Here is a 23,857-nt window from a genome sequence, read left to right on the forward strand (position 1 = left end):
TTTTAAAAATATGCAAATTAGTTTCTCTAGATGTATATTTGGAAATGAGATTAAAAATAAATTTTGCTTTCATACACAGAAAAAGTCAGATGTCCTACTATCTGGATATATAATTTAACTGCCCTAAGGCCAAAACATGGGGTTATTTTCAAATTATGTTAAAAGCACCATTGATACAGAATTTTACATTGAAGTTGGCATTAACCTATGTGACAAACCAGTTACCCTAAATCAATTACAACTGAAAAAAATCAGGGTTTTTAAGAACCATTGTTTTACACATTAGTCAAGTTAAAGATCAACAGAGAAGCATTTATTCATGAATCATGCTAGAAATATTCTCATAATCAAGTCCATTATAATCATCTTCATTGATAGCATGTTAGAAAGACAAGCATCAAGTGTTAATCACAAACAATTTGCTATTTTCTAAATTTAGTTCAGTGAATACACAGTGGAAACAAAACAATACAGAAACCAATTATACCACCAAGAACATCATTGTCAATGCACTTTGTAGACCACTACAAGAAGGTGGAATGCCAATTTCTTCACTAGAGTGGGGTAGCCAAGCAAGGGACTAGCTAGAGCTGTTCTAGGAAAAAAAGATAATAGTTGCCTGATACTGTTGGGTTGCAGCTGCCCCATTGCACGTTAAGTCCTAGGAAAACAAAGGAAAGAAAGAAAAAGGAGACTGCTTCCCGTTTTCGTAAGCCAATGACTTCCGTCCCTGAATCATTACTGGTTAAATAAAGTCAAAACGATACAAGTTGTTCCCTGAATCCTTTGCTTCTGTGACATACCATCAACACCATCTGTGGTTTCACTTTTTTTTTTCCCTCCTTCTCCTCCTTCTTCTTCCTCCTCCTCCTCCTCTTCTTCTTCTTCTCCTCCTTCTTCTTCTTCTTTTGCTTCTTCTAGCATTTCAAAGGGAGTCATTATATCATAGAGAAATGAGAGGAAACTACAAAACCAATCTGAACTTTCCTCTGCTAAAATATTAACGACTTCCTCAAGGGAATCAATATTTTCATTACTGCCATCATTGGTCAGGCCTACATAAGAATAAAGGAGGAGAGAGAGAGAAAACAAGGAGAGCAGTTAGGCGGAAAAAGAAACTCAGGATAAGAGTGATCTCAAAAAGGACGTGCATCATGGTCACAGAGGTTTACAGAAAGGGTATTTTGGAAAAAGAGAAATGGATTAAGATGCACATCTTACAACCAACCCTCAATCATATGAACTAAAGGACAGGCACAATTTGACCAATCCTCACCATTCCTACCAGCCCCTAATTGGGCTTGCCTTTCTCTTCTCAGAGAATCTAGAGCTGAGAAACACAAAATTGTAGCAACCAACATCGACTGACTACTGTCAGTGGGAAGAGTGGATATTAGGAGTATGAGGGTAAAAAGACAAATAAGACTCCAAATTTGCTCATTTACCAACCTGCTACTATGGAGAGTTAGGTATCCAAACATTTACTTATTTACATAAATAGTCACTGAAAACAGAAAGGTTCATTTCCTCAACTTTCCCCTTCCGGATTGGAGTTAACTTGAGAAACTCAGATAATTAACTTAATTTTTAACACTATAAAATATGTTAGTTCTATAATGCTCTGGCTACTGACACATGGTCTTTTAATTCTGGCCAATAATAAAAGTCAGTTGTTAATAATAATTCACTCTGCCTACCAATATGAAATTTGATCAATGGCCTTAGCTAATCACTTATGATAAGAACATTCCAAAGTTCTGTCCCTGGGAACCCAAGAAATTATCTTCTACTGCAAAGACCCCAGAATCCTGCTGTTTTTAAATCTTAGACCTAAAACAGTCCCTGATGATGGAAAGAAAGCAAAGCAATATTGGTTTTAATCATCTACTGTTTTTGTTTCTTTGTCTGTGAAGAACTGGCATTGGGTAGAAAAGGTCTCTCTACTCCAAAGTTACCACTGTTGCAAGCTCTAGAGAACAAGGCCTATAATTTTGAGGAGAGAAAAAAAACACATGGTGGAGGGTTCTGGCTGTTAAAAAAAATGTAAATATCTGTGACGTTAGAGGTGAAATTATTGTACAACCAGCTAATTTAGTATTTCAAGCTTCAACAAACAGAATTTGTCCGTGTAATATAACTACCAGCAATCAAGATTGGCAGGTAAGGGAAAATAAATAATAACTATTAGAATGAATTTCCCTACTTTAACCCATAGAAGAACTATTATCATGCCATTCTCCATGCACTGGGGGAAGAGGGGGCCTGGCATTGCAGCTGGTATTTACTTTTGACAAACCTAGAATGTTTTTCACTGAATTTAACAGTTGACAAGGGCTATGAACAGAGGCGACCTATATTCTCGCTCAAATTTCTGTGGGATTAACATTGCTTCTTCTTCTTTCCTTAAAACATCATAGCTAATAAATAAATAAATAAATAAATAAATAATAAAAATTAAAGGAAAAAGAAAAGAAAGAAAATCATTAAAAAAAAAAAAAACCACCCACCATAGCTGTGTTTTTATAATAAAGATTTTTTTCTCTCTCTGATTTTCCAACATAAGTACTTCTAAGAATCAAGTATAAATTATAAAATTTGACTGACTGCCCTTCACTATGATAGGCTGAACTGCATAACAAATATGCAAAGGTATTTAATAAAACTACTTTATCCAACTATGCAACTTTCCCGTGATTCTTAAGACAATAATATTCGTATGAAGAGAAAGAGAAAACATTCTGGGTATATAATTCCTTCACCATCAAGAGCAGGCCCAACCAAAGAGCAGGTATGAATGCTTTGCATGGACACTGTCCCGTTCTTTCCTCTCTTCAGCTCACTCATGCATCCATTCCAATCTATACGTGTTTACCAAGGCTTCCCTTTAGTTCTCCAACATACCTGATAGCGTACCAGCTAGGCACCAGCCACAGGACAGAAGGCCAATGATGTAATCCTTCAGTGGGATTACTCTCGGATTAATTACTCTTATCACTTAATCCTTGGATCAAACTGCTATCAACTTTGTATGGAAGACAAGTTCTCAAAGAATATTTTTTCTAACAACGTAGTTTTCAATTATCCAGACCAAAACCAAGGACACTTAGAAAATGTTGACCACAAAAAGCAGGAAACTGTATAAACGAGAGCAGGCGTAGAATATTTTCAAAGCAGGAAGGGACATGGCCAGAAACAATGAAATAATAAAATGAACAATGGCTATTGGTCTTTTGATTTACTCACACGTATTTCACTTTCTTTTTATTTAACAAGAAAAACCAAAGCTCAAAATGTTAGCCAATTGATAAGATTTAGGTATTTTCAGATTTAAGAATAGAGAAATACTTATGAAATAAATGCCAAGACTATTAAAGTTCAACAATCTCAGCTATTACTGCCACAACCATGCCAAGCTCTTCCCTAATCTCCAACTTCCTACTTGGACACCCTTCCCCTTGAGCTGCCTCTCCAGTGAGAATGCTCTCAGGAAGTTGGACTTTTCTTGAGGTCTTTGCTAACTGCATTTGCTACCCTCGTAACTTCTCCCTAAGCATACAGAGCAATAATGGCCCTGTACCCCAAGAATTCTACCAGGTTCTTTCTTTGCAACCACCTGCCAGTAAGGGGGAGGGCACAACCAAACTATAACAACCTCACAAACTAAGAAAGAACTTTAGTCATAAAATTCAATTCTGGTCAAGGTTGCATTTCATACAGAGAATTCAAACACCATAGCAATAAGATCCCAGGACATAAGTTAGCCAAAGAGCTCGCCTATGATTTGTTTATCCTTCCTGAAGCTACAAGCCAACTGCGAATTGGTACACCTGCAGGGCAAAATCGTTTATCTGCACCTTTGTGCCCTCAGTAGTGTAATTACCAATGAACTCACATTCACCAAATTTGGTTCCACCTCCGAATATATAATTCTTGTTTAAAAAAAACAAAACAACACAGACGTTATAATTTGCCCATATCACATATGTCTGTCTATCAGCAAATGGCAATGTTCATTGACAATCCACTAATTTGTTAGTGGTTGCTTAAAAACCTTGCAGTCTAAATTAACACTAAAAATCAAGCTATTAATGTAAGTTTGCTTTGTAAATCTGTGTGTTTTATAGAAAAATAACATTTAATTCTAATAGCTGACACTTCCTATTTGACAGACCAGATAGCTCATTTAAAGCCAAAATAATCAATAAAATATACATGAAAAGTAATATTTCTAAAAATGAGGCACCTTGGCCCACATAAAGTTATTTTTAAAATTAAAAAGCTTTACTATTCAGGAGCCATTATTTAAAGTAAAGTAATAAGCATAAATTAAAATAATAAAAAATAATAAAAAATAAAGTAATAAAATGGAGTAGTAACACTTATAGGCAAGCAACTCAGCATCATTCTGACGTGTTAAATTCCATATAACTTTATTTATTTTGCATACCAAGGATTAGAGTCTCCTGAGACTCACTATATTTATATAAACTCAATTTTAGCTATGTAATGATGGAATTACATAGAAGATTTCATTAAGGTTAAGACAGGAAGAGAAATTTCGTAGAGAGAAGCTTCCACCATTAAGTAGCAAACATAATTCCCCTGAGCAATAATAAAATGTAAAGTAAAATTAAAAAGTTATATTACATGTAATCACAACTAAACCCTTTTTTCATATTTAGAGCTTACTGTTTTATGGGAAGGTTAAGATAAATCTACTGAAAACAGTTTCATTAGTTACAGATGTGGTATCCTCCCATTTTTTTCATGCCCATGAAATATATATAAAATTGAGTCTAAGGAAAGGAAATGATGCAGCTTAATAAGCAGAAAAATATGTATTTCCCAGGCCAGATTATAGGAAATTTGCATATTAAACCTGTACCATTCTTTGTAATAAAACAGCATTTTAAAACAAATGAGAGAATATCATATATATTTATTAGAAGAATATGTCAACGATAAAGACAGGTAATTCTGGTGACAGAAGAAGAAGGGCTCAAGACTTCCTAAATAAAGAAACCTGGCCAAGAACCACTAGATCATATTGTTTAAAATTGTACATCACATTTTAAGATGTTTACTTTTTTATTTCAAAATGAATTTATGTAATCTTTTAAAAGTTTATATCTTCAAATGGGAGTGGATTATATCAAATGGTGCTTAAAAAAATGCTGTAATTACCATATTTGAAAACAGGTAACACATTATATATTTAAATGGTAAATTCAAACTAAAAAGTATTTTAAACCTGAAAAAAAGCTTATCAAGTTGTTACACTTACTAAAAGTATATCTATAAGAGCTTTATGCTATCCATTTATAAAAGTAAATAAAAATGTGAGTCCACAAAAAAATAATTAAACCTTTTAACATTTTAGCAAGAGTGAAATACATGATTTAAGTGGGAAATAATGGAGGGATAAGGAGACATATGTAATAACTTAATCAATAAAGAATCTTTTTTAAGAAGATAAAGTATCTTCCATAAAATGTATACAATTGGCAATAGGTATCATCAAGGCAAAGATATTCTTTTCTTCCCAGTATTTTAGCAACACTAACAAAAAGTAAACGTCTACTTGCCTAATAGAACTTTGGCATCATCCACATCAAAATCCCCATCACCATCAGCATCATAGACTCCTAGTTTTCCTACAGGAGGGGAAGAAAGACAGATGTGGGAACAAAAGGAAAAACAATCTTAATAAGGTAATATCACCACTATTGCCTTCCTGCACATGAACCATCAATGTTACCAATCAATGCAATTCTCTGCTTTTTTAATCCGGAAAAGTGGTGCTACATTAACATCTTACCTAAAAATGATGGGCGATTCCCTTAGAGATTCAGGAAATGTTTGCCTAACAAATCTTCAACATGTAACTGCGATAATGTTTTCCTTAAAGGTTTCACAATACCCTGATGTAATCATCTGAGAATGTTTAAAAATTACAGTGCTACAAATATTTTAGGTAAGGATTTCAACATATATAAAGAATAATATTGATTCATTTCTAACAATCACATGAAATTTAATGTGCCCAAATTATGAAGTTCCTCAATTTTTAAAACAAAAGGAACACACACACACCAAGCCTCAAATACAGATTAAATGTAATTCACATAGAGTATAAGTACTCAGAATAAGAGGACAATTAATTTTATATTTTACTATAATCACTTACAACAGAAATATCATGAATCAATCTTTTTTAAAAAGACCTCTGAAAATAAAGCATGGCTTCCTAAAATCACAAAGAAACTTACCATCGTTATCCTGTTTAAAAATTTAATTAGCACTGGCCATCTACTACGATGGAAAAAAAAAAAAGGCTTAAAACAAAAAAATCTGAGAATACTACCAGAGCCTTTTGCTCATCAAGAACAGTAAATAAGCATTTTAAGACTTCAATAAAGCTTTATCATCTAGGAGTACTGTCATACTTAATTACCATTTCAAATGAGTCAAATACATTTAATTTTTAAAAAACATCCTACAATCAATATGATTGCTAAATCACCAATCGAAAGTGGCTATGAAAAGATATAATAATGTACAGCAATATTTTAAACAACATTCACAAATATAGCTATGAACACAAAAAAAGCAGTGGGCAGCACCGTTATCATGTCTTTAATAAAAAGTAGATTAAAACATAAGAACAGGCAGAACTTTTGGAGTAGAGCAGCTATGGCCAATCTTTACCCTCTCAGGGCCCTTGTGCTACTCAGGAAAATAGTAAGCTTGCTATGTAAAAGTCTGGCTTAGACAACACACATATTAAATATGACAGGTATAATAAAGAAGAGCTATGAATTCTATAAGCTAAGAAAATGGAAAGCACTGATCTGCAGGTCGAGGCTACATACAGCACAGAGCTCACACATCAGAAACATGAAAAATATTTTCATTTCTGACAACCTTAAAGGGAGAAATTGGTCCTTTGTTGGGGGAGTACATGAGACTTGGTTGGAAAGTTTGTAAAGAGGACAATCTGAGGAGAGGGAAGTGTGCCAAAGGCTGCCTGCCCTGTTGATTGGAATTCCGACTCAGGGGAGACTAAGAGGAGTGTCGAAGGCGGTGCCCCTAATTATTCCTTGCGCTTTCCAAACGAGTCTGTGCACAAGCAGGCCCCTGGGTGTTTACTGGAATCTTTATGCTTAAATCGTTGGGTGTCCTTGCTTAAAGGACACTACAAACACAGGTGCCCTCCCCAGATAATTAACCCTACTGATTGTATCTTAAAGATAAACTTCATCTCATACTGCTGCTATAATAAAAGCCTGAAGAGACAGGCAATGAAGGCTATCTGGGTTCCTTTAGCCAGACAGTCCCTTAGCCCTCTCTTTCACAGCAATTGTTGTGTCCTGTTGGAGTAATCCATTCACCTGTCACTCAGGGTCTGCTGGCCAGCCCCCGGCACCACTTACATTCTCTGAGGCAGGTGAGAGCTGAATTGGAAGAATAAGGATAAGATTTTAGAGACCAACACAAGAGGACTGAAAATGCATCTCCAATAGCCTACCTTGAAGTACCTCCGATAAGTTATAACGGAAGTCCTTTGCTTTGGCTGCATGCATGTAAAAACACAGAAATTATTACTTGTGCTCAATGGACAAATATCTGCAATATCATCTTCTGTAAGAGACTTCCTCTCCTCTAGCAACGTAGTTTGGAATACTCTGTTTTCTGAAGTCAACAAAAGCACAGATTACACAGAAGGGGGTCTGTACACTAAAATACGTCTTCTGTTAGTCCATCTAATTACCCAGAAATTGCTTCAATGCAAAGCAGATTACACGTAAGAATGTTTGGTTATTCTTTGCCTTTATGCCCCCAGAAAAAGGGCTATAATCTAATAAGTCAAACAGTACAAGAGGGTCTATGCAAGGGAGGGGTTTTCCACACAATACTGTGCATACAGAGAAGAATGGATTTTGATCAATGATAGGGTCCACATCTTTCCCTGGACACTTAAAGAGGAAGGACATTTATCCGCAACGGCCACAAAGTGGAAACAGTTCTACTGTCCATCATTGATGAATGGAAAAGCAAGATGTGGCATATCCATACAATGGAGAATTATTCAGCCATAAAGATGGAGTATTAAACCTTGAGGACATTATGCTAAGCGCAAAAGGCAGACACAGAAGGCCACATGCTGTATGATTCCATTTTTATGAACTGTCCAGAACAGGAAAATCCACAGACACAGACAGTGTATAAGCATTTGCCAGGAGAGAAAAGGAGTGGGGAATTGGGTATTTGGGAGGGATAGGTGATGGAATTATTCTGGAAATAGGTATTGATGAGGATAGCACCAAGTGATGAATATATTAAGTCAGTGAACTGTTGATTTTCAAATATTTATGATATTGACTGCTGTTACATGAATTTCATCTGAAATTTCATAAAACGACTTGATGAGGTTAAAAAAAAATATATGACTCCAAAATGACAAAGAATAATTAATGCAAATAATCATGAAAAATTGCAGTCATTATGGAGGGAGAACGAGAAAAAGGAAGGGAAGAAGACAGATAACTATCAAAAACAACACGTCAACTTCCTCAAAACAGCACAATGAACATAGCTGTCACACACACACACACACACACACACACACACACACACACTTACGCAACAAAGACAAATGCTCTCTAAGGAAAGGAATTATATGTTTATGATCCATTCATGGATCCTTAAGTCAATTCAGTGGCTCATACCAGTATTTTTAAAATTCATAATATAACAAAATAGAATAGAAATTATAATAGAGTACTGCTTGTAGTGAGAGTACCTACTGTTGCATAAGACTTTCCTATGTGATACAGATACAATCTAAAGACTTTTTTTTTTTTTTTTTTTAACTACACATCATGTTTAAAGAAGCTGAAAAGCCAGTTTCCAAGGTAACCTGATAACATCCTTTTTTCTACTGGGAACAACGAAAAGGCTACAGAAATTAACATTAGGAAAAGAAGCTGATAAATCTTCACAATCACTAAAGGATGTCATTTACACTCTGACACATTCACATAAGAAATGATATCAAAATTCTTACCTAAGACTTCCTCATAATCCACAAGTTCAAACCAGATGACAGCGACGGAGGTCCAGACCCCCAGCAGGGCAAGGACCATAAACCAAGTGAAGAACGAACTTCCAGAAAGCACTCCTTTCCTCCCGTTCTTGTGTCCTCCGTGCTTCGTGTCTGTTTAAGAATGAAATGATGGACAATGTCATTAGGCAAGAAAACACTTAATCAAACACCTCTTTTCCCTGACTTATGTCTCCAGTAATTTCAAGTATTGACAATGTCCTAGTCAGTTCATTTCAAAACTACTTTCAACTTAAATTCTCCAAACATGTTACACAAAATAAAGATTTTGAAAACGAAAGATTCTGCCTAGACTCCACACCTCATATGCAAAGCCCTAGCTTCTAAGAAATGAAAGAAAGAAATGACGAATAGACTAATAATTTTTAAAAAAACAAAGTATAATGTAATACGTCTATTCCTTCCAAGTTTTTTATCCAAACTACCTAAATATTACCTCCTTCAAAGCTCAGAGCATTATCAACAATTTAATGAAATCGTAGAGAAGTATACCAAATCCTCTTCTGCCCCTTTTAATTCCTGTACAATCTTAAAAATTCGTGGGGCGGGGGGGATGGCCGGGGGAAGGACAATGGGGGAAAAGGGAAACTTGTGTAATATTTTAAACAATAAAAAATTTAAATTAAAAAAGAATAATAAAGATAAAATTAAAAAAAAAAAACTCTGGCAAATGTCACAGGAAATCTCTCTCCCCAGAACCACTCTCCATTCTTAGCCAAAGAGGGACAGAAGGAGGAAGGAAACAATTGGCAGGAACCGAAGGAGGAAGGAAACAATTGGCAGGAACCGGGATCAGGAAAGAAGAGAAGCAAAACAGTGCGATCCAGCCCCCATCCTTCCGGGACCCTGAGGCCTTAGGAAACAGGAAGGGGCTCATTCACAACTGGTCTCAATGCAGGAAGCAGCTTTGTAAACTGCCGTCCCCCAAAAGTGTCATTTGTCACATCTGACATGTCTAATGTTCCTTTTATCCTCCTGGAACTATCCTTCTTGCAGCCAAAAGTAAACAAAAATGATGAAAATCAAGTGATATTAACAGAAAAACAGAACAGTCCTTAAAAGGGAAGACCGTAATATTCAAGTTTCTCTTTGGCAGGAACACGTGTAGTAACTATTATGTACATGTTATAATGACATTAAAAGGATAGGTCCTATCCTAAAATACCCTGTGAGCAAAGGAGACGTTTATCAACCAGGTAAGAAAGTGGGACACCATCTCCTCAACGTGCTTCCCCATGCGTGGCTGTGTGGGGTCTCCCCACCATGTTGTCAGTCTCTCTCTAGAGCAGTGTTTCCCAAAGTGTGGTACGCGTACCCCCAGGGGTACGGGAAGAGTTTGGTGGGGGTACGCGTTGCACAGGAGTTTGGTGGGAATATGCACTGCACCGTGCTTAGCTGTGCCTACGGTAATTCTACGTTCTCATAAGTAGGAGGGGTACTCAGCGTTATGAAAATTATAGAAGGGGTAGACTTATGTCAAAAGTTTGGGAAACACTGCTCTAGAGTAAAGTGACCAGATGTCCCGCTTTTGGCGGGGCAGTCCCGATTTTTAACAATTTGTCCAGCGTCCCTCGGCATTTTAAAGAAGTCCCGATTTCTGGCCGGGACCCGTTAGGCTCAATGGATGGAGAGTCGGCTTAGGGACTGAAGTGCCCCGGGTTCCATTCTGGTCAAGGGCATGTACCTTGGTTGCGGGCATGTCCCCAGTGGGGGGTGTCCAAGAGGCAGCTGATCGATGACTCTCTCTCATTGATGTTTCTAACTCTCTATCTCTCTCACTTCCTCTCTGTACAAAAATCAATAAAATATATATTTAAAAAAAAAAAAAAAGAAGTCCCGATTTCTGGAAAGAATCTTTTAAATCTTTTGGACTTTTTTTAAAACGCCGCGGGACGCGGGACAAATTGTTAAAAATCGGGACTGTCCCACCAAAAGCGGGACGTCTGGTCACCTTCTTAGAGGGCACTCCTGGGTGTGTGCACAGGACCACTCTGCATCCTGTGGGCTGTTTCTCACGCTGCAGAGCAGATGGCATCCCCAGTGTCTGCTAGTCCAAAGGGAAGCAGCTTCCCGTGATGATGACAAAAACACGCCCAAACACTACCAACTGTCCCCCGCAAGGACAGGAGCAAGGATCTCTGTTTTATAGAGAAAAGATGAAACGATTCACCCAGAGTCACCAGCACGGGTTAGAAAGAGCTAGGAATAAACATCGACTTCACTGGTCCTGAGTTCCTTGATCCACGCTGAGAGGACTGAATCACATGGTTTTCAAAAAACTTGACAAGTTCTCATCTAGAACCTGCTTTCTGACACCTAAACCCAGGGCTAAGGACCAAATGCGGGGAGTAGTTTTCCAGTGGCTCAAATCAAGAACCTACTGCCAATTCTTCTGGAAGAAAAAATAAACTGAAATTCTTGTTTAAAAGATATGCACATTTTTGCTCTAACCAGTTTGGCTCAGTGGATAGAGTGTCAGTCTGCAGACTGAAAGGTCCCAGGTGCGATTCCAGTCAAGGGCATGTACCTTGGTTGCGGGCACATCCCAAGTAGGGGATGCGCAGGAGGCAGCTGATGGATGTTTCTCTCTCATCCATGTTTCTAACTCTCTCTCCCTTTCCCTTCCTCTCTGTAAAAAAAAATCAATAAAATATATTTTTTTAAAATAAAAATAAAAGATATGCACATTTTTTTAAACTAACCAGCAGATGAACTTTTCAAAAGGCGCCGTACAGACTAAAGTTATGATGACCAAATAATATAAATTTCATTTATAAAGAAAAGGTCCATTTCCTTTCCTAATGTTCTTTAAATATTAAAAGACCCATCAAAAAGGGCAAAATTTACAGGAAAAGTGGGTCCTTGTCTTATCTCCTCTTGGACATTTTGTAATTGACACCAGTGTCTTTGTTGTTACTAATTAACTAGAAGACAATAAGAGTGAATAAATAACAGTTCATCCTTTTATTCATTCAGTTAACATATTTATCTAGCATATGTGTCAGACATGATACAATTTTTACTCGATAATTAATTTTTATTTAATTAAGTGTACCTAGATAAAAGTATGTTCAATATTTATTGAAAGAGAGGTGGGACGATTGGTGAAAAAGGTGAAGAAAAATACAAGGTACAAATTTCCAATTATAAAATAATATAATTGGATATAGTATTCAGCATAAACAATAGTCATTAGTATAATAATGACAGTGACAAATGGTTACTAGATTTATTGTGGTGACATTTATAAGTGTTGAATAACTGTGGCACACTCCTGAAACTCAGATAGTATTGTATGTCTATTATATTGTACTTTAATTTAAAAAAAATTAATAAATATTTTTGAAAGATGTTAGCACCGTCAAAAAGAAAAGATCATATTATTTAAAATAAGCTTATAATAAAATAGCTAGCAAAAAAATAATAATTGAAGATTTAATTTCAATCTTCAATTCTTTCTCCATTTCTATTTCTTTCTTGAGGCAGAAATGGAGGAGGAAAGGTTCTGAGACTTCCAAAAGGGAAATATCCTTTATCCAAGTTAATTCGGTAATATTCATCGAAGCGTATGACCTGCAACACCATCTGTATGAAAATGTTTTCAAGATTAATTATATAAATGCATGGACCAGAAGGCACTGGGAGGGGGAGGAGCAAGAAAGCCAAACCTTAAAGAACATGCCTTAACCTAAAGTCTACTTACATTTGTTTTAAACACGATCCTAACAACTTCTATCAAGTGTCCTACTAACACATGGCACAAAACTAAAGACAACCTAACCCGCATGAGTTAAAGCTACGTACAAGGTGCGCATGGCGGGAAGGCCCATAAAAGGCATGGTTCCCGCAGCAGAGCAGACCTGGAGCTTGAAGGAACAGTGGCAGGAGGCCATTTATGATTGATGCTTGTAGGCAAACCTTGAGCAGTCTTAAAATAATCTTCAGTACAAGGTAAAATGCCCTTCATATTGATTTTTCCATTAAGACATCTTAAACTGTTTAAGAATGCAAGAAATGTACAATAAATCTTATTTTCGTTCAATATATTTTTAATAAACATATTTATCCCTTTGAAAGATTCAACATTGCTTAGAACTAGAAATTAGTATCAATACTTTAACCATTCCTTTATAATGTCTAATAATTGAGGTTTTACTCTATGATTATTATTAATCTTATTACTGTTATTATGAATTCCATAAAGGAACAAAACAGTAAATTATAGAAAGGGATCTTTCCTGAGACCCATTCTAACCATTTATCCTAAGACATCATTTTTGAGGGGACTTTTACTTGATCCCAAATATCATTCTCCTGATAAGTCACTCTATAAATATGGCATGCATCGTCCCACAAGACAGATCAGTTTCTTCCCAATTAAACTGAAAAAAGCATAGTAAGGAAAGCCCTTCAAGAGGGGTTAACACTCCCTAAGCTAACCTCAAACCTGATGTTGGCCCAAAGTATTCTAGAAGAACATTGAGTAGCTGTCCCTATTTCCTCAAACCGGAAAAATCCAAAGGTTTTCATTTCATTTTCTGGCTCCATATTCAACCAGTGGTCCCAAGGATTAGTCAAAAGGGTTTTTTTTAATGGGACTTAAGAACATGACAAGGACTACGTGATTCATTTTTCCCCCCCATGTTGAGCCATCTAAAAGTACATGACCTCCACATCAGAGAAAATGTCCTCACATACTACTCAACACAGAAAATGACCATGGAAATGAAGAGTGGGCAAAGGACGACAGGTCATTTTATTTACTTGGTTGAGGAAAGAACTGCTTAGCTGGACTACTACTAACAATTACCAATCCACCATTTACAAGTTTACTGGAATTATGCAGGCAATTTTGTATTTTTCATAAACTCCACACATTTAAACACACACACATACACACACACACACACACACACACACACACACCATAAAACTGTCAAGCAATTTCATCAAACTGATCCTTTTTTCATGTTACAACATGACCACCCTTTGGGAGCCAAAAACTGTTGAAAGTGGGTCAGGAGTGGAACAGGGGAAATGTCTCCTAAAAGAACTGAAAGACAGCCATACACCTCAGGTTCTTCCTCATGGTTCCATGAGGCACTCTATTAGGACAGTCAAGTGACCCCTTCTAACCATTTATCCCACTCGGTGCTCCAAGCACAGATACTCATATTCTCTCTACTAATAATAGAAGCCTCCCAGGGCCGCTCAGGCAGCTGAGAGATTGGAAGCAGTCTCGATAAGTCTCTTTTTCTTTTCATAAATAAAGTTTTCAACAAATGAACTAAAGTTATTTGCTTTCACTACATGGGAAGACAATCTAAATAGGAAGACCATCTTAAAAATGTAAATCTAAAACAAACACACACCAAAAAAAAAAAAAAATGTAAATTCAACACACTATTAAAGAACACTGGGAGATTAATGACTTAATTAAAAAAAAAAATCCTAGTGTCTTTTCTTTGCATGAATCCTCTGCTTCGCAAAAATGAGTTGTTTCCACATACGCTGAGACTGCTTGAGCCAACTAAATAAATGTGTTCATTAGGACAAGAGGAACTTAAATGTCCTATAATTTTGTATGTGTTACTACACACAATTCTTCAAGCTCACTGTAATTAATTCTTAAAACTAAAAAAAATAAAAAATAAAAAAATAAAAAGTGCCTGCATATTTTTGTGAAGTTCATAAAAATGGCCTCTAGCAGTACAATATTCTAAAAGACAGATTCTAAGTCAAGACACCTAAACATATTCAGATTAAAGACAGATTATTCCATAAGGAAATTAAACTACTGGGGAAAGTCCAGGAGTTCAAAATAGAAAATGTAGAAGATGCAGTGGAAGCACTTAGCCAAAAAATATTATAACAGAATACCACAACAACGTAGCTGACAGCCGTCACCTGGATCCAAAGCCACCTTGAACCTGAACAAGAAAGAATACACCTTTACCTTCAGCCATTTTGTTTGTTCAATCCATGAGTGGGAGAAATATATTGAAGTTGAAAACCGAAGCCCCCTCCGCAGGTGGCAGGCCCACGCAGGCCCTTCCCACTGAAGCTCCAGTCAGCCTTGTCCCGTGGGCCAGGCCTGGAGAGCTGAAATCGGACCTGCCTGCACACTGCTCACCGGTTATTTTTAGAGGCCTCTTCCTCATGGCCAAATACTGCCAACCACTCGGGCTGAGAGGCACTCCGAATAGCCCCACAGCCTTTCTCCCACTTATGGGATTCCTTTCTCCTTTGGTCCTAACTTCCTACTCCAAATCCTAAAGAAAGAAATCAAGTATGTGGGATCCAACGACAGAACAAACCGGGCTGCCTGGCTTGTTTTCTTGACATAGGTCTTCCATAGCTTTTAGCCCAAGGACCAACTCATTCAAAACTGAAACAAGTCTTGCTCTACAAGGTGGCCCCAAACCCGGCAGCAGCTGGATTTGACCCTTCAGAATCCAATCAAATGTGTCCATGAAAAGACTATTTACTTAGTTTGAATGAAACAGAGAACCCTGCGTGGAAAGAAATGAACGCTCTAGAATTCTGATGCACAGGCATTGCCATCCCAAGACTAATGCCTCCAACAGCAAAAGTGAACCAACAATAAAAAAATGGTTTTACTGGATGAGGAAGGAGAGAGCTGGGAAGAAAGGCACAAGGAAAGGAAGGGAGGGGAAGTGAAGGAGGAGGGGGACATGGCAGGAAGGCTGGGAGGGAGGGGGCAGGGAGAGTACTGATCTAGGAAACTATCTCAGAGAAGGACCTAGAAAGACAGTGACAACCGCACTGTGGTTTTGTTCTACTTTCCTCCAACCCCATTCTCCATATATTCTCCCCTGGGAAATAAAACCAGCCCAATTTTAGTACCATTTACTCACTGATCTAAGATAAGCAGTTCACAGAACTCATCAGAGTTCTGATTAGTATTCTAAATTAATTTAGCGCAGATGGTATCCAGAGCAAGGCGGCAACCTTTCTAAGTTGTTTACGAGTCTTTCAGTTTCTCAGTCATATTTCTATTGTTTTCAGAGAGTGCGTGAGGGTGACAAGAGACCCTTCCTTCGCGCCCCTGGAAACCAAGCCACTACACTCGCATGGTGGGTGGCACATTTCACACTCAAAAGACCCAGAACTCAACTCCCCTCCACTCTGCACCCAAAGCTCATTTTTATCTTACCATGGATCTTCCTATAAACCCCACCCGATTCACCTTCCTAATCACATCTTCATTCTTATTGAAATACCTCAGTAACTATCCTCCTGGCTTCACCATCCTAATAGATTCTGCAACTTTGCTAAGAAAACTCAGCTTGTTTGGGCCTATATAAGGGCTCCAGGATATCATGAGACACCCAAAACACAGCTTCCGTATCAGCTTCGATTTGAGGAAAGCCATCAAAAACCATTGGGTCTTGGTTCCCTTGCCTATAAAACATGTCTTGCCAAAACCGGTTTGGCTCAGTGGATAGAGCTTCGGTCTGCGGACAATAAAATTAAAAAAAAAAAAAAAAAAAAAAAGTCTTGGCACAAACTGGGCATACAAGTATTTGTAGAAGTCACCCACGCAGCACATTTGTGTTGACTGGGTCAGAACTAGTGCACTGGCCTCCCCACCTCCAATCCCCAGCTCTCTTCCTGAGCCTAACCTGCCACCAAGATTGCCAGAGCTGCTAGGGTTTCTCCTCTCCGTCCAAGGCCAGCTGCATTCTAAATTACAGGTCTGTGGCCAAACGCTGACCAGAGACAAGAATCACAGCCTTTAAATTTGGATGCACCTCACCTCTGAGTCTTCAACAAAGCTCCCATTACTCCTGCTCGACAAATCTGTCTCACACGTATTCACATGTCCTAAAGTCAACCCTTCCTTCGTCTTCTGTAACAGTTTAGTACAGCTATTTCAATAAGATGTCTTCATTCCTCCGTTTCCCATAATGGCAAACCGATCATTCTACCTAGGGTGATTAGGATGTCTCTGAAGTAACATTTAATCTATCACAACGCTTCTTTAAGGAAAAAGAAATTGTGAATTCCAAGTAACTATCTCTTATAATGTCAAGTCATTTTTTAGGAAGGGAAATGCTTATGCAGTTCAAAGATAATTTAGTGTGCATAGAGCAAGCCAGGTCTCAAAAACCCTGGCCAAGACAGCTTAACTATTTTCCGTTATAAGCTGTTGGGATAAGCAGGAATCACGCAGAGAAGGTTGCTCAGCCTCCAGGAAGGATATATTCATCACAACCCTCTTCAGATGTAACCATGAAAGATGATGAGAGAGAGAGAGAGAGAGAGCGCGCCTGCCTCCTGGCAGGTGGAGAGCTAGAGCAATGGAGAACACTGTATTGGAGGCTGCTTGGAGAGCACAGAACTGGACCCAGTCAAGGAACACTCCCTTACCTAAGACCTGGCGACATTTTCCCACGGGATTTCAGAATTACAGTGGGCTAGTGACTGCTATGTGCCTCCCGTTCTTGTTCTGCCTAAAGTTTTGGCATTTAACCTCTCCTTCGCCCACCCATGTGCATTAGGTATATAGGGGTGCCTGTATGAGCTCAGGGGATGGGCAGACAACCTGTCTTTTTAGTTTGTAAAGTCTCCAAATGAAGAGTTGCCTTTGGGACTGATGTTAATAAGATTCAGGACTTTGAGCCTGATACTGGGATTAGACGAGGCTTTAAGGCAGGCGCCCTCAAACTTTTTAAAGTGGGGGCCAGATCACGGTCCCTCAGAGAGCTGGAGGGCCGGACTATATGAACTACTAATTCCTACTGTAACACCTCGGCTGCGCTCACTGCCCAAAAAACCTGGCGGGCCGGATCAGACTCCTCTGCGGGCCGCATGTCTTCTTCACCTCAATCCCCACCATAGCCACATGTGGCCAACATGACAGGTCCTCTTTCCTTCCTATTTCATTCCCACTAGCCTAGTTCCCCTCCACTCTGTACCCAACACTCATTCTTATGGTAAATCTTACCCTTGATCTTGCTATAAACCCCACCTGATTCACCTTCCTAATTTCATCTTCATTCTTATTGAAATACCTCGGTAGCTATCCTCCTGGCTTCACCATCCTAATGGATTCTGCAACGTTGCTAAGATAAGTTCAGCTTGTCTGGGTCCACAGAAGGGCTACAGGATGATATCATGAGACACCCAGAACACAGTTATTTAAAACATAAACAAACTTTTCATCTTCATATAGGCTCCAAAGCACATGGGCCAGTTTTACCATTCCAAAGCTAATATTAAATAGCCAGTGTTACAGAAGTAACAAAAGACAACCCTGCAGACATTGGGCGACACACGTTTACACTCCTCAGCTAGGGAACACTATCTCCACAAGCATCCAATCCAGTTTACGAATCCGCCGTCCATCACTGAAGCCACTCCCTGATACACGAACACCCTCCTCCTCTGTCCTTTCACTGCATCCACCTCCTTTCACTGCCTCCGGATGAGCACAATGACTCACCACCTCCGTGGCAGTACAGGCAGCGGGGCACACCCACCGAAATCAGGCTCAGCACACAGGGGAGCAACTGCAACCCGCCAGCAGGGCTGCCTGTCAGTCTGACCACACATCTCTAGAAATCTCACTTTCCTATTCCCCACACTGATGGTGTTGAACTGCCTTGCTGCTAAATGACTCTATCTTCTCATACTCAAAATATGTCATCACCTCTTACTTCACAGAGAAGGCAGAGCCATCACACAAGGTTGGACTCCCCTGCATTCACTCTCTGCTTCCCTCCTAATTAACCCGCCTCCCTCCCTCCTCAGCTTCCTTCCCCTCTCCATCCTTTCCCTCATGGATACCACCCACCGGCCTCTGCCCTTCCCCTTCACCCCGTGGCGAGCCTCTGCTTCGCCTCTCTTCTTCCCATCACAGATGAAATTCTCAGGAAAGCAGTTAGCTCGCTGCTCTTGTTTTCTAGGTGCCCGTTCACTCCTTACAGCCTGGAGGATGCAATCTGGCCCTCACACAGGGCTCCAGGGTAGTAGCGGCTCAAATGTCACAATGATGACTTCCACGTCGTCATTGAAGCCAACAAAAATGTCATACTTGTCCTCTCAGGCTAATTCTCCCTCCTTCTAAAAGCATTCCCCCCTCTCTTGACGTGCATTACTTCAGAATCATCTGGTACGCTGCCTACCTTTCTGGACCGTGTAATTTTAAATCTCCTATGCCAGCTCCTTCTCCTCTAATGAATTAACAAAGATGGAAATTCCATAAGCAGTGGTCCTAGGCCATCTCCCGAGCTGACCTCAGGTACCTTTTATACGGCTTATAGTTTCGTGTCCTTTGAGTGTCAAACCCACATATTTGCCTGCTCAATACCCCACTTGAATGACTTAAGGAAATCCCAAACTCAGCCTATCCACAAACAAACCCATGATCCTTCTCCTCGCCTCTCCAGTTTCTAAATCTCAGGAGCACTTCCATCAAGACAGTGTTTAAGCCAAACACACGGGGCTCATCCTCCTTCCCCCAACTCCCACCTCTCGGAACAGACTGAACCGTGTGCTTTATGATAAGGCTTTGGGACCAGCTGCTGTGGGTTCTAGTCTCTGCAGGAACTGAAGATTGAAGGTCAGCCATGCTGCTCAGAGCAGGAGCCAAGAGAACCTGGAGCAATGGCCGCAGTGAGAGGGCGCCAGCTGCCAAGCAGCACACACTCCGGGTGGGATGTCAGCTTCCCATGGTCAGGGTGCTCGGGTCTGCACCCTCCTGTCAGCATCTCACTCCAAAGGGTTGACTGTCAGGCAAGAAGCTCCCAGGAGTAAGAGACAGTGGGGTACCCACCCGGAGTAGATGCCCACAAGGCTGGAAGGAGTGGTAAGCCCTGAGGACGGTCCTGGTCAGGCCTCCAGAGAACTCAGAGGAAGCATGCGGGTGCCTGTCACCTGGTGGCAACCATGGACAGTTGTCCACCAGAGGAGGAGACTCTGACAGGGGCCTGTGAGGTGACAGACTCACAAAAATGTTCTAAGCCAGTTATTTCCCTTCAAACCCAACTGCGTGGAATACAATTCCTCCGCAGTCCTGCCAACACTGAATCCTTGACTTCTTTCAAGATGTAGCTTACTTGCCTTTTTATTTATATGTTTTCCCTCAACTTTTCATGACTCACAAGTTTAAATTACTAGACTGTTGTAATGATAATAAAAAAAACTTTTTTATTATGATTTTCACCCTGTTTAGCTCATAAAATCTTTAGAAAAAAAACACAAAAAGCAACATGCATATTTTAGTGAAAAGGCATATAGTTTACCTGTGAGACTTGGTGGGAGTTAAAAAACCTAATTAAAAAGAAATCCTTACTGTAAGAGACATCAAAAATTCGAAGGTGGCCGGGACCGGTTTGGCTCAATAGATAGAGCGTCGGCTTGGGGACTGAAGGGCCCCGGGTTCGATTCTGGTCCAGGGCATGTACCTTGGTTGCGGGCACATCCCCGGTGGGGGGTGTGCAAGAGGCAGATGATCGATGACTCTCTCTCATTGATGTTTCTAACTCTCTCTCTCCCTTCCTCTCTGTACAAAAATCAATAAAATATATATATTTTTTAAAAATTCGAAGGTGGGTTGGAGGGTCAGTTTAAAAGACCTTAGAATAAATTAGAGAAATGTGAATGTGAACTTGATATTAGGTAACAGCACAGTAGCAGTATCAAATTTCCTGAGCATAACTATTACATGAGGTTATATTGGAGCTTACCCCTAGTTCTTAGTGCTGAAGAATTCAAGGGTAAAAGTATCATGATTTAACTTTCTAATGATTCAGCAGAAAAATGAATACATAAATAAAATGGTGTGTGTGTGTGAGAGAGAGAGAGAGAGAGAGTGCAGAGAGACAAATAGAAGGCAAAGGCATAAAAATATTAACTTATGAATCTAAATAATCTTCCTCTAACTGTCTTGAAGGTTTGAATTTTTTCAAATTAAAGTGTTGGAAACATACAGATCTCCAGGGTCATTCTAAAGAATCATACTCTAGTGTAGGGGTGGGGAACATCTGGCCCACAGGCCATATAAAGCCCCAAGAAATCATTTGGTCTGATCCTGCTAAGGCATTAGGGGCGAGTTAATTAAATGTTTGAACAAATATAACAAGCTAATGTTTGAGTTGATAATTTTGTATGGCCTGTGAATCTATAATAATAAAAGCATAAAATACTAATTAGACTGGACAGCCAAACGGCCTTCCAGACAACCCTCCAAGAAGCCATGCATTGGGCCTCTAGGTTATACTATAAACTAGAGGCCCGGTGCATGAATTCGTGCACAGGTGGGGTCCCTCTGGGTGGCCTGCAGGGATGAGGCTGAAACCGGCAGTCCAACACCGACTGCAGCTCCTACCTGTTGTTCATCCCAGCCCCACTGTGCCTGCCGTGGGCTTGCATCCAATCAGTCCCCAATCAGGAGAGGCTCACACTGCCACAGCAGCACTCACCAACCATGAGCCCTGTGTCTGGTGCCCTCCCAAGGGGAGTGGCCTGTGGGATCGGGCTGAAACAGGGCTGAAACAGGCTCTCCGACATCCCCTGAGAGGTCCCAGATTGCGAGACCCCCACCAGTGAATGATTGGGCTGGAGAGGGACCTTGGGAGGGTTCCAGGGTGTGTCTCTCTCAGTCCTGATTGGCCAGACCTCAGTAGCAAGCTAACCTACTGGTCAGAGCATCTGCCCCTGGTGGTCAGCACACATTATAGCAACTGGTCGACCAGTAGAGTGTCCCCTGGTGTCAGTGCATGTCATAGTGAGTGGTTGAGCAGCCTTAGCATATCATTAGCATATTATGCTTTGATTGGTTGTTCAGTGTGTTGCTGTTTGGTTTATTTGCATATTACCCTTTTATTATATAGGATATCCAATTGGTCCTTGGCAGAAAAAAAGGTTCCCCACCTCTGCTCTAGAAGGTAAGGGCCAAGAATCTAAGTAGTAAAAGCTCCCAGTTGAATTTATGATTGAATTCTGGATAAGTAAAAAATAAATAAATAAATAATTTTAAGCTTCAAGTTTTAAGGATGCTTCTAGGGACAATCAAAGAAACCTGAACACGGAGTGCATCTCAATAATACCAGTGTGAGATTTCTTGGGTTTCAGAACTCAATTGTGGTTACGAAGGAGAATGTCCTTGTCCTTACGAGTTTACAAGGAAAAGTAGTTAAGTGAGCTAAACTGTCATGAGAACTATAACTTACTTTTAAGGAGTTCCAGAGAGAGAGAAAGGTAGATACACCCACATAGAGTGCACAAGTGGCAAACAGCTAACAGCTGGTAAGTCCAGTGAACAGTACACACCAGTCTTTCAACGGACAAATCTTCTTGCTATTATGTAAGTCTGAAAGTTTCAAAACAAAAAAATTGGAAAACTACAAAAATAACAACATTCAACTGGCTTTTAAAAAGAAGATAATGGAAGTCAAGAATCAAGTCCTAAACCCAGCAGTAATGAAAAGAACACCAATTCAGCCTCTGGTCTCAAACTTATTAGAAACCAAGTGGAAAACTATCTCACTGCATGTTTCCCCCTTCATGCACATTGTGCTCAGGGATGCCCTGGTTTTCACCTCAGATTTCTGGGAGAATAAACCTGACTCTACCACCCGGAGGCCACGCAAACACGCGGAGAAGGTAATGTGCCCCAGGAGGACTTCAGTGCAGGACAGCCGTCCCCCCGGGGTTCGCAGGACTCCCTCACATTCACACACCACAACCCAAGGGCTTCATCCAAAAGCTCATTCACTCTGAGCAGTCTCCATCCCTGTCACTCTGACACCCGAGATCACAATTCCAGATGCAGCTCGACCGACAGAGGGGGATTTCCTCTCCCCTGCCCTGGCCACGAACAGCACTAACACTGCAGATTCTTCCGCAGCCACATCATGCAGGCAACTCCCTCTGAGACCGCCAGCAATTAAAAAAAACAAAGCAAACAAAATACTAGGCCTTCTGAAAAAGCATCTACTACTTCAAGCCTCTCCCAGCAGCCTCAACTGTGAGTGCCTTTTGCAAAGTGCTAGGCAAGTTCAAGTCTGCCTCCCCAGCCGGGCCATCCTTTGGCATAGCGAGGTCTTTCCCTCCTGGCACTATTTTCCCTTGGAGCTCTGTGCCACACACAAACTTAATAAGCATTAAGTGGGCAAGTCACTCCTGCAGTCAACCTCAAACCATTAAGTGAGCACGCTATGGGTATAGTCTGGCATTCAGCTGTGACTCAAACCAGATCGCGTGATCAATGCTTTACCATCTTAGGCACAGGGGGATTGTCAGAGATGGTTTCCAAAGAGCCTGAAGGAAGGAAAAATTACAAGGATCCTGGTCACTTAGTCTGGAAAGCTTTTCTAAACACATAATGAGTTTTTGTTTTTCTAATCTTTTTTTTAAAATATATTTTATTGATTTTTTACAGAGAGGAAGGGAGAAGGACAGAGAGTCAGAAACATCAATGAGAGAGAAGCATCGATTAGCTGCCTCCTGCACACCTCCTACTGGGGATGGGCATGCAACCAAGGTACATGCTCTTGACGAATCAAACCTGGTACCTTTCAGTCCACAGGCCGAAGCTCTATCCACTAGGCCAAACCGGTTAGGGCAAGTTTTTTGTTTTTTAAAGAAATCTGCATTTAGTAAACCTGTAGTGTCTCCTAGTGTTCCTGGCTTTCTTTTCTTAGTACTTAAAATAATTCTTAAAAATAATTTTTAATTCTAGAATGTGCCTACTCTTGAAATGAG

At 39.9% G+C, this 23,857-nt stretch overlaps 1 protein-coding gene across 5 annotated transcripts in view; it reads right to left on the minus strand.

The window, feature by feature from the left end:
* ASPH (aspartate beta-hydroxylase) overlaps positions 1 to 23,857 on the minus strand; it is a 150,593-nt gene that overhangs the window by 115,497 nt on the left and 11,239 nt on the right. For 3 of the 5 annotated variants that reach the window (XM_045581438.1, XM_036437003.2, XM_036437002.2), the window contains exons 2-4: positions 9,068 to 9,217; positions 7,529 to 7,573; positions 5,586 to 5,654 (exon numbers count right to left, since the gene is read on the minus strand). In XM_045581438.1, the coding sequence (XP_045437394.1) occupies positions 5,586 to 5,654; positions 7,529 to 7,573; positions 9,068 to 9,217 (264 nt within the window). Of the gene's footprint in view, positions 1 to 5,585; positions 5,655 to 7,528; positions 7,574 to 9,067; positions 9,218 to 15,080; positions 15,175 to 23,857 lie in introns of those variants that run through there. The other 2 variants (XM_036437005.2, XM_036437004.2) reach the window with 2 other exon arrangements.

The sequence above is a fragment of the Pipistrellus kuhlii genome, unplaced genomic scaffold (assembly GCF_014108245.1).
Source record: "Pipistrellus kuhlii isolate mPipKuh1 unplaced genomic scaffold, mPipKuh1.p scaffold_m20_p_14, whole genome shotgun sequence".
Taxonomy (NCBI): domain Eukaryota; kingdom Metazoa; phylum Chordata; class Mammalia; order Chiroptera; family Vespertilionidae; genus Pipistrellus; species Pipistrellus kuhlii.